This window comes from Rhinolophus ferrumequinum, chromosome 13 (assembly GCF_004115265.2).
Source record: "Rhinolophus ferrumequinum isolate MPI-CBG mRhiFer1 chromosome 13, mRhiFer1_v1.p, whole genome shotgun sequence".
Lineage (NCBI taxonomy): Eukaryota > Metazoa > Chordata > Mammalia > Chiroptera > Rhinolophidae > Rhinolophus > Rhinolophus ferrumequinum.
The window spans coordinates 9,170,001-9,182,023 of NC_046296.1; the positions used below are offsets into that span (position 1 = coordinate 9,170,001).

General features: G+C 39.1%; 1 protein-coding gene across 1 annotated transcript in view; it reads right to left on the minus strand.

Moving 5' to 3' along the window:
- The window catches only part of KCMF1 (potassium channel modulatory factor 1), a 67,390-nt gene that overhangs the window by 3,215 nt on the left and 52,152 nt on the right, over positions 1-12,023 (minus strand). Inside the window, exons 4-6 of the mRNA XM_033125077.1 lie at positions 7,147-7,248; positions 4,756-4,930; positions 1,889-2,171 (exon numbers count right to left, since the gene is read on the minus strand). Coding sequence (XP_032980968.1) covers positions 1,889-2,171; positions 4,756-4,930; positions 7,147-7,248 — 560 coding nt within the window. The remainder of the gene's footprint in view (positions 1-1,888; positions 2,172-4,755; positions 4,931-7,146; positions 7,249-12,023) is intronic.

Sequence of the window (12,023 nt, forward strand, 5' to 3'; positions counted from 1 at the left end):
ATTAAGTCCTATTATTATCAACATCTTACAGGAAAAGGAAACTGAGGTTAAGTAACTTGCTCAAAATCTCATGGCTGTCAAGTTCCAAACCACTGAATGATTAGATCTATGGCTCAGAAAACAAATTAAAAGATCTGAATTTCAGAATTTAAAGAAAGCAAAAGGATCTGGAAGGTAATTACATACAAAATTAAATCCATATTGAAAGGAAATGACTGATGACATTTATGGTTAAAACCAAATTAAGAATATCGTAAGAAAGTATCTAGTGGAAAACGAGACTTAGCAATAGGCCACACATTCTCAATCAAAAACTATAAAAGTGCGAAGAACTGAAATACAGTACACATCTTAGCTTTGGAAAAGGCCTTTGGTAAAGAAAATAAAATCTAAAGTCAAAGCCATTATAGAAAAATAAAGGACGTATAGAAGTTTATCTATATAGTAAGCAGGCTAACTAGAAACATACGCTGAGGTTCCAACCCTTTGGAGAGCATTAATTCCAATATTACTACTTTGATTTTTAGGAAATAACTGACAAAATGTTTCATTCTCGAGGGGGCAGATAAAATCTGGTACTAGGGCTAGGTTTCCTGATAGGCCAAACGTCATTTGGAATCTAGAAATAATTGCAAAGCTTGTAAGGATCGTCAAAATGGGGTTAGCAAAACTAGCTGGTTCTATCACCAAAACTGGAGGTCAACCATTTTGGATCCCAAAGAAACTGTCCTCCATCAGTTACAGGGCAACAGGAACAGGAACTGCCTCTGGCCAAAGAGACGGATGATAAGGCTTGCGCCCCACACCTATCACCAAACAGCTGTGCAGAGACCAGGATTTCCCCTTGGAAACACTGTAGCCACTCTCCTCGTCTTAAAGATTCACCATACATGTTAATATATTTGAAGTTCTGAGAAGTTCCAGGGAATATATTTTGGGGAAATTATACAAGTCAGGAACAAATGGTACAATGAAAGATGTGGAAAGTGGTCTGCAAATTGCAAGCTACTATGCAATGCACGATATCTGAGGACAAAGGGGGCCTTCAAGAAAGTACACCCAGAGTGCAAGGAAAGCATTCAGAGGCTACCCATGCCATGCCCTGTGAGCTGGGTGTCCAGTGTAGACTAACTACACAGAGAAAAATCCCCTTTCAAGCCCAGTGAGTATGGAGCTAAAAAAATAAAATAAACAAGTAAACAATGGGGCAAGGGTAGGAAGGTTATCTTTTCTAAAAGGTACTTGCAAGACCTTCATTCCACCCACAGGTCAGTGAACTGTCAGCAGATATACACATCAGTAGATCTCCTTTTTGAGGTAGGTACCTAGATTTGGCAAGTTCCAGACCTGCTGTTGGCCATTTACTGTGTGTAATGAGTATTTTTTACACCACGGTAAAGCATTTTTTTTTAGTAGCTGCTTTTGTGTGCCAACCATAAGAATTTAAATACCACTTCTTCAGAAATTCTCAGGAGAAAACCACCACTGTTATGAAATCCTCGCTCGTACCTTCTAATATTTCAGAGCAGACTGAAATTGTCAATAAAAAGAAAGCAATGCTAATTATGATAATAAATGTACCTAATATGTCCTATATGTCATTATATGGTGTTTAAGTTTTATGGGTAATCTGGGAAAAGAAATTCATGAGATGATGACATACTGTTAGAACAAGACCATCAGACTCCTACTTTGTCTAAAATAAGAATTACTTTTCGTTTTCTTGGGGAAATACTGAATATGTACTTTTGATTAGAGGTCTGTGGATTTTAATGGTTTGATCAAAGGAAGAGTGTTTAAGAACATATGTAAGCACAAAAAAGATCATTTCAGACTGCACAGTGCTAATAAAACATTGCTTCTCAGAGTCAGGTTAATAATGAGCTACCTTGTTAAAAGAAACTGGGAATTCTGGATAGTGTGCTGACTGCTTTCTGGGTTGGCTGTGCTGGTTGCGGCCGTGGACTGCGTGACTGTGGTGGTGACGCTGCTCGTGTTAGCGCGCCGGCTGGCACTGCGCGCGGTCTCCAGTTGCTGCCGCGCTGCCTGCGCGTGCTGCCGCTCCAGCTGCAGCTGCATCTGCAGTTGCTGTAACTGGGAGGCGGAGGGGCCTGAAGAGTTAAGCTGTCCTCCTGCAGAGCGCCTCACTCCTGACAACTGAGATAAAAGCTCTGCCAACGGAAAGAAAGACGGTTAATGTCTGCACCTACACTACGGAAACAAAAGGACATATCACTTTTACTTGAGGAACATTAAAAACGATGGCCGAAAGGCAGGCACCCATGGCAACAAAGTTTCAGCTTGGAGCTCAATATATTTTAGCATGCCTCCTGGAGGCAGCGTGGTGTGTGGGATGCACATATGAATATTAACCCACATACAATTATTTTTGGGGTGTTTTTGTTGTTTTTTAAGGAGGGCGCAGCTCACAGTGGCCCATGTGGGGATCGAACCAGCAACCTTGGTGCTACCAGCACCACGCTCTAACCATCCCCAATTATTTTTGTTTTAAGCAAAACATAACAGATTAAGTTACTTGCTTAATGGACTAATTTAGTTATACTTTCTCTTACTAGTTTAGTAGATTCAAGTGGTTCATCTACTAGTCCAATCAGAATACAAACCCTCTAAACAAGAGCCCCAGAAAGCAAGGATCAAGAGACCTGGATCATTTTCAACTGTGACCCTTACACACTCGCCTCTGCCTTCTCTCTCTGATAATTTCTGGTAGTCGTTTGCGACTCCCAGGGTACCACTTGCCATGAGTACCACTGGTGACGCTCAGTAAAGCTGACTGGCTCCTGACTGTACAGCCTATTTAGTGGTCTGTTATGATCCAGACTCTCCTGTTTCAATAAGGTTGTTCTAATCACGAATGATGTGGACCCGTCCCTGCGTTTTCATCTAAGAAAAGTACAGTCATTGCCTTCTCCCGCGTGGAGGGTCCATCTAGCTTCTTACATGGAATTGACAACTGCCTTGTAGACATTCCACGGCTAGCATATACTCTTCATCATTAAAGCTCATCAACAGAGTACGGCTGTGTTTTTCTTGTTCACTGCTGTTTTATCTCAGGGCTTCTTACACCATTCTTCCATATAGTACATCACTAAAACTAATTTTCACTCACAGAAAATAATTGAATGGAGAGAATTTCTCAATTTTGAGTTTTGCTCCCAGAAATTTAACTTTTAGTTTTAGAACCTGCTACCAAAGATAGCAAGTAAATACTGTATTCCCTTTGGATGAAGAAATATTTTTTTTAATCCCCAAAATTCAGTTTATTGGACTTACTGCATATCCAAATGCCCAAAGCACATTTGGAATGAATATTTTACACTGTGTATCTCACACCTTTGAGAACATGTTATGAGTAAAACTGTTCTTAGTTTCTATCACAGGTTTACACTTCTCAGTGTTTCAGGACGCTCTGCAAGGCGCACCACAGCTTCCAGGTACACGTGCCACCACGTGCAGTCAGACCTTGTGCAGGCTTCCCAGAGGCTCATGGGTGGCCTGTCTGTGCTTGGTGTGTCTTTCAGAGTCCCAGGCTACAGAGAATTTTTTTTTTTAAATAAATGTATTGAGGTAACACTGGTTTATAACATTATATAAATTTCAGGTGTATAACATTTTAACTCAGTATCCGTATACTCTATTGTGTGCTCACCACCCAAAGTCTACAGTGACAGTGATTTTCAACATTTTATTTTGACTCCCAGCCCTGGGTTCTGAGGCCGGCTTCCCAGGGTGGCCGTGCATTAAACAATGTGCCTTGCTACAAACTACAATGTTGTTTTTAGCAAGATTTTCCCAAGCTACTAAAATATGTAATTTTCAGTATGTTCCATAACAATATAGCTCTCAAATCAAGGCAAGAACAGAGAAATTCCTATTTTATTTTCTTATATGAGAAGAGCTTAGTTTTTTAGTCTTGTCAATTAGTTTTCTTATCTGTGTATTTGTGGAGGATGAACCATAGAATTTTGGAGGTACCATATTTTGCCGTGTATAATGCTCACCTTTTTGCCCAAATTTGTGAGGGAAAAATAAGAATGTGCATTATCACAGCTGGTACTAATTCCGTATCTATATAAATGTTTTTAATTCTTTTGTTTATGCTTATGATATAAAAGTGTAACTCTAGAAATCAATAACTATATCTGAATACAAAACAACACCCAGGAATATGATAATCGGCTTTGTTGAACTTAAAACGAACTTGCAACAACCTAGAGTTCTTGACCTTCTCTGATATGTCAATACTGTAAATTTGTTACCAGTACATAAAATTTCTTGTACCATAATATATTTTTTTAAAAAAGCTAAAATTCCTTTATAATACAAAAAACAAGTACCTAAAAGTAAACAAAAATTTGAAATAAAAATTAAAACGAAAGATTTTTTTGCCCTGAAAGTTTGGGCCAAAACGTGGGTGCGCATTATATACAGGAGAACATTATACAGAGCAAAATATGGTATTTCAACTGAAATCTTTTATGATTTTCTTGAGTTTCAATGCAGGCCACAAACAGAAAGTAAAGTCATTTCTTATTATCTTATGCCTCTAATTACTTAAAGAAATGCAAGAATAATAAGAAGTACATTATGTTGTCTAGTTTAAAAATACTTTATACTTATAAAATTTGGGGGAATTTTGTGAAGGAATATAGGATAAGAACGTTCAGAATCCCACCGAAAAATTTTAAAGGGAGTCCCCTCCCCAGCCATTTCCTTTATTAGTGTACAACTTACCGGCTATAGGATCCATGGCTTCCCTATTGCTTGGAGAATATGAACTCTGAGAAGAAGAAAGTCCACCAGTAGAACTGCTAGTAAAGTGCATGTTTGATCTACGAGCACGAGGACCTCCTAATCCCCGGCCAGGGTGAAACATTCTACGTACATGTCGAACACCACTCGATTCATCGTAACTCCAAAGTTAAGAAAAGGACCCAAGTATTTTACAGAAAAAAAAAATATCTCTTGAGCCCTTGCTAGTTAGACATGCAGGTTTGTTAAGAATTTTAAAATAGCACTTTTAATTTAGAATGCAAATGTCACCACTATTTCTATAAGGGCTATTAACTCTAAGAAAAGACTCAAAGATAAAGCTGTGTGTGTGTGTGTGTGTGTGTGTGTGTGTGTTTTCAAAGGGAAAAGTTTCACCAGGTAGGAAGAAACTTCTTCCTAGGCTCCAATACAATGACCAGAATAACACTGTCAGATGAGGTGAAAGGCATGGCCCTGCGAGACACCCAAGGTCACACATTGCCTTACCGTGATCTCAGTATTGAATTTCATATATGTTCATTATCAAAGTGACAACAATGAATAAGAATCAGTTTTTATATCTGGGGAGAGTATGCTAACATAAGCTAACCAAATCTCAATTATCGTCTGTAATGAGAAAGGAACAGTATGAATAATTTAAAGTCAGGAGTAAGAGTCCTTTTGGTTACTAGTTTTAAACTGTCTTTAAGTCCTTTTTCTTATGCTGCTGCTGCTGCTAAAAAAAAAAAAAGTATGTGTGTGGGGGGGTTTCTGTTAAGAGGCTGAGAGAGAAGCCACGCCCTCACGTCAAACAAATAAAGTTATCACATAGTACCTGAAGTACCTGAAAGATGAGTATGCCCCCAGGATAACGGCTATGCCAACATTTTGTTTTCTAGAACTTCATGGGAATACTCATCTGGAATCTAAAATATAACATATGCCTCTATTACGCATGTTTTACATAATTTAATTTTCTCTTGGCAACCAAAGACTCTTAAAACAATTGTTCACAAAAATAGATGTCGATGATGTGGGACATTTCTACTGAAGGGATACCAACTTCACTAGAGGCGCTTGAACTTGCTGAAAAAGTTCAGGATAACAGCTTGGTTTTAAATTACTTGCTTAGCTTCTCCATGGAAATGGAGTGAAGAGGCATGGATCAAGCATGGGTACTGTATAGGATTCTTTATACAAAATGCAAAGTGACTCAAACAAAGGCTTAAGTATTTTGGGCCCATTTGGGTTTTCTTATTCTCTTAAAAAAAAAATAAATAAAAAATCACAGCTTTCTTCCTTTTGATTTCAGTGTCCCTGCGCTTAGAGAAAGAGTGGTTTCCTCTGCCATTGAATACCAGCCCCGAGACTGGCTCAGGTCAGGCTGACATTCTAATTTCTCAGGCTGTGTCCACATCTTTACTTTTCATTAGTTTCCACTTACCTTCCCCTAACTCTAAAGGGCCATTATTCCCAATTAGAAAATTAGGAACTATGAGCAAGGGATGGGAGCTGTAAGACAAGAAAACCACCAGACCAGTTTCTCCCCCAGAAGGTCTAAGGTTGAATTACGACTGCCAGGAGGCAATCAAAAGAATGAGAATCAAGTCTGGCAGAGAGAAAGGTTTGTAATTAACTCCTGAATTGCTTCAAACTGCAATGAACACTGAAACTTTTACATGAGAACGGAACCCAAATAGGAGATAATTTTAGAAAAAATAATTCATAACCTGAAACCAGAAGCACGAAATCTACAAAATTAATTACTCTGGTGGTCCAGTAAACTCTTGGCAGATTACAGGGAAGACCGCCAGGAACGGTGGTGAGAGAAGCTCGGCTGGAAAGGGGAAGCGGAAAGGAAAGTGGAAAAGGAACTGAGAGCTAGACCTGACCTTATGCTATCCTACTCCGAGACAGGGCAGGAACTCCAAGATGAAAAGGAGCCCCCAACACACATCTGCCTACCTTCCCTATAATAGGGAAAGGTAACAGAGAACAGGGAGGGGAAGCAAATAAACCCGCCTGATAGTTAATTCATTAGATTTTAATTTGTATTAGCATTTTCCTCTTTTGTATGAAAACACCCTCCTGAAAACTTACAACCTGGTCAAACTGTCTTGAAAAATTCTGATTGTAATGAGCTAATGATGAAGAGCAAGTCAACTTTCACTTAATGAACATGATTCATAGAAAAGTCACAGCATATAAAGAGAATTAAGAAACTGCATCGCAACACTGAGTCACTTTTAGGAAAACATCAAATTAAAATAAATTGGAGGTTAGTTTTTCTCTTTGGGGATACTGTCCTTAAAAATAATCAAAATGACAAACATTACAAACAACTCTTTCCCTTGTTGCTTCTTAAAAGGATATTAAATCTCTAGGGGCTCTGTGTTCAAGTGTAAGATGAGCTGCAAAGTCATCCGTGACATGATTAGGATCTCCTCCAGGTAATGCTGCACATATTGGACAAATCTGAAATGAAAATAAATCAAGTAGATTTACAGCTGAACACTGATCAGACATTCTTATGGATGAATATTTTACTATAAATTTTACTATTACCAAGTTTTAACCAGGAAAAAACACAGTAGATCCTGAACCAGTGAAAAGGAGTGGAGGCCTGAACAAGAACTACAGCACACTGATGCTGTTACAATGAAAATAGACATTCTTCTCAGGTTCAGACACAAAATAGTCCTAGACAGACAGTCAAACTTGAGCTCTGGTAAAGCCCTCGAACAGCCTGGCTGATTCATTTAATAGTCTAGCAAAACAGCTTCCATAAAAATTTTTAAATGTGCACATCATATCTGACTAAGTCCAGTCTTGAATGGTAAAGACTGAGACATAAGCTGCCCCAAAGTAAGCTAGACTTGAGGACCAATCCCAAATAAGACAGCAGGGGTCTTATTAAAATGCAACTGTACAAACTTATATACTTTAAATGTGATACGGTATGACAGACAGTGATTATATGCAAATGTGCTCTATAACTTCATTAATGGGACTTCGGGGGGGTGGGGGGGATGGGACAAAGGCTTCTGATCAAGGCAAGGGATAGAAGGAGAAAACAGAAATAAAACGGTGTATAGGCAGGCAGAGGAGGCTTAATAGGTTGGCAATGTGGTTTCTGAAGCAGTATTTTCATCAGAAGTGGTGAAAGAGGAGGCAGCAAAGGGGAAGGACAGAAAGAATGAGGAACTGTCAGAAGAAAGGCCCTGACTCTTCAGAAGCCCAGATGGGCAGAGGACGATCTAGGAGTAGCAGCCAAGCCTTGAAGTATGAGAACTTCAATCTTATAGACCAGAGCCAAGAAGACAGGTCTGATGCAAAGGAGCATGACTGAAGAGTCCCAGGGAAATGCACAGTTGAAGTTTTAGGCTTGTGCCTCTCTAGGGATAAGGTGGTGAGGACAGGATATGTCATTCATCTTGCCAGCTCATATGTCATGTGCTTAAATTCTCTCACGTGGAGGAAAGTCCAGGCAATTGGCTGACCGTATAACTTCTGACAGCAAGCAGTGAGGGAGGCAAGAGTGGCACTGGAGACGAGGCGCCAGGGAAGGGGGACATTTGGAAGGACAATACTTGGATACAAAGGGAAAAACAAACCTCTCTGATTTCTGGAGCTTAAGTAATGACAAATCCCATCTTCTCATGACTAGAAAGCAGAAGCCCCTGATAATTTGACTCTGCTGTAATCTCAGTTCTTCTTATGCCCAAACAACTAGCTGTCCTGACTATCTGTCTCAGGACTCTGAGAAACATACTCACAAAAACCTAAAATGCTCATGTTTTCTTAAACATTATTTGCTTACATTTTTGCACACATTGAGTGTGCAAAAGATGTGCCTGTGAGGTAAATGAGAGAAAGAAGTAGACAGACATGTGTCTTTCTTAGAAGATGCCAAAAAGGTGGTCGGACATTTTTTCTCTGAGCAAATGTATCTGCTCACAAGTTTACAGATTATCAATTCTCTCTTTACTAAAAAGTTAGGTTTTACTGTTTGTACCATTCCTGTGCTGTGACAGTAACTGGTAGGTGTCTGGTACACTTACCTTACTTTTCATTTTTTTCTGTCTTTCCTAGCTAGATTATAAATTCTTTGAGAAATGCAGGACTGTGTGATTTGTTTCTTATTTGAAAACCATGACCAGACTTGCTTAAAACAAAAAGACCAACAAGGTTTAGAGAAGCAGAAACATCATCCAGTTGTTTAAAAATAAACAATCTAGCTTAGAAATTTTTGAGACTGCATTTTGCAACAATTAACAGATGTTGGACTATGAACAGTATTATTATAATATCATAAGATTACATGTGTAAGATTTTTTTATCCAAAGAGAAAATAACCACCAAAAGGAAAAGGCATGTTCCTTTTAAGATGTTTCTTTGTAGATTGGTCTTTGGATAAAATCTATGCACAACGATAGCTGTAGAAGTTTCAGTACTTTGAAGACTCGTGTAAATGTTCTTAGATGAGAAAAGCCTTCTCGAGAATATGCATTCCTGGAATTCCGGAAGACAAAATGGGCAAGTACACATACCAAATGTACTAAGAATGTTCTAATAAGATTGATAATATCCTACAAATTAGAAAAGCACCTTTGAGATGAGGATGTAAAATAGAAAGATAATCAAGATCCTTTAACACTGTATATTAATTTCAGTTCTGTAACTCAAAGTCTTTTAGATTTCATTGTAGTAAATGTGCTAAGATGGCAGGATGAAGGTATTCAGAACTGCTTCATTCAGCAGAAAAAATACAAAAGCAAATACTCAATCTTCTATAATTACTAAAGATGAAGAATTAATGATCAAGATAAGGAATTCCTGCAGTAGGAGGATCACCTGGTTTGGCAACCGGCACAGAAAAATCGAGAGACTAGTTTAGAGCCAGTGCCATAGCCTGGGCCACATGACGGGAACGCAGAGGAGGACGTGGAAGGGCAAACTAGGCTCCACTGCTGATGGGACCACATGCTGGTCACCTTTTAAGTTTCACACCATATACTTAGCAAGCTAATTCATGTTTTAGCATGAGAACTTTGGTAACTTAAGGTTGTACGTTCTGAGAAGAAAAAGGATAACTGAGAGCAAAGTGGGGCAGGAGAAAAAGAGAAGTGGGGATGGGAGTGGGGACCAATGGGGGCCACGCTGGCATTCAGGGGCACAAATACTGCTTAGTTTTGAGTGTCGTTGCGTCCACATGATGGTACCTAATGCCTTTTACAGGACAGGCAAATTCCACACAAAGGAGAAGCCACTGACCCTAAAATTATGGCAGTTTGTAAACATTAATATTTATCATACTTCTACTGCCACATGACATAGTAATATGTTACCCAAACAAGAAAATTCCACACGACACATTAACTTAAAATTATGATAACTTGTCAACATGAAGCCTTACTGAATTGGCTTTGTTTAAGTCAGTGTTTCCTGGATCTGACTAAGAATAGAAACCGTCTACAGCACTTTTTAAAAATATGGTTCCCCAGGCCCGTCTGGAAAGTGATTCTAGGAGTTTCGAGATTCTGCATTTTTGACAAGGGACCCAGACTATCTTGTAACTGAATCAATTTGGCAAATACAGCTTATATATACAATGGTAGTGAAAAATAACAAGTATTTCCCCTGTTGTTATTTAACCACATGTTGTTATTACGTACTTAGCACCCCCATCCTTATTCACAAATGTCGTCACTTACTCCCCACAGCCCCCATCCTTCCTGTGCTGGTCTGTGCTATCGCTCCAGTCTTTCCCTTCTGCTTTATCTCGCCGCTGAGTGTCACCATCAGTCCTGCCTTTTATCTGCAGCCCTTTCGGAAGCCTTTACCAGTGTACTGACGTGAGCTCCCTTGCTAAGAACATAGGGAGATTCCATTTTCCCACGTGGTCCCAGTGCATGATTGCCAGCAAATAACCGCTCAGTGCAGATTCGGAACACAGGTGGTTACTAATGTCTAGAACATACCTTCTAAAGTCCTTATTCCCCATATAAATGCCAAGTCACTACCGAATTTATAAAACTTTTCCCCTGTGACAGATTATGTTCATAAAAAAATAACCTGAAGTCAGCATGCTTGGTTTTGTTTTTAAACAAGAGTGCCACACATTCTTCCTCATACAATTATCAACCAGTCTAAAGCAAGTTTGGATTTCCTCCAGCCTTTCTTGCACTCATACATCCGTACCAGAAGGCATTCTCTCGGGGTACTACGTAGATTTAAAAACAACAGCAGAAGAGTTAAGTTCCATGTGATGAGATCATTTTCTTTATCTACCTACCTACCTACCTACCTACCTACCTATCTTTGGATAAGCTTCATCAGAAGTTTCTTGCCCATTTTGTTCACTGCTACAGAAAAATCGCATTTTAAAAAATTGCTCATCTGATCCAGCATGTAACCTGGCTATAATTGAATCTAGTCTGCAGCATCATACAGAGATTGGTCTTTCACCAAAACCATTCAATTCAGTAAATGCCAAGGAGCTAGGTTGGTTTTTTAAAACAAGGCTGACCCACTTTGATGCACCATCTTCTCAGACCACCTGAAACTGCCTTTGAACTCTGGGACACCAAGTTTCTTCTTAACAGCAAACACCCTAAGTGAAATAACTGCCTTGGCAATTGGCATTTCTTGACTAGGTTTCTGGATCACAAACTTATAAACTCATTTATTTCTTTTATCTAACTAGTTTTAGATGCATAAGAAACATTTTCCTTTTGAGAATATCTGTTCAAAAGTTGTGATTTCCCTGCATCATCTTTTATTGTTACTTTCTGGTGACACCAAATGTTTGATGCATCACTGCTCTAGCAACCATGATCTTCTAACAAGCAGCACGGCTTCTTTGTAATTTCTACCCTTTTTTGATCCATGCCCATGCACATCATCATTACAATTAGGTTCATCCTGTTTCAAAAGAACTCCAGAGTCACTCAAACCCTACCACCCTTCCTTTCCCAAACAATAGTCTAGGTGGCATGATGGTGGAGAAAGTCATGTCATCCCTCTGTACAGGTGCCAAAATGTCTCTTCACTGTCCACCAAACCTAGTGGACAAATATTCTGGTTTTAAAGGCTCTCTATTATCTGGCCTTACTTGGCAGACTAAATTTTACTTCCCACAACAATCAATGCCTTACCATCCTCTCCACCTACTATGTTCTTTCTAACATCACAACTTGGTTCATATTGCCTGTTCTCTCAGATTAATGCCATTCCTTTCCCATTCTGTC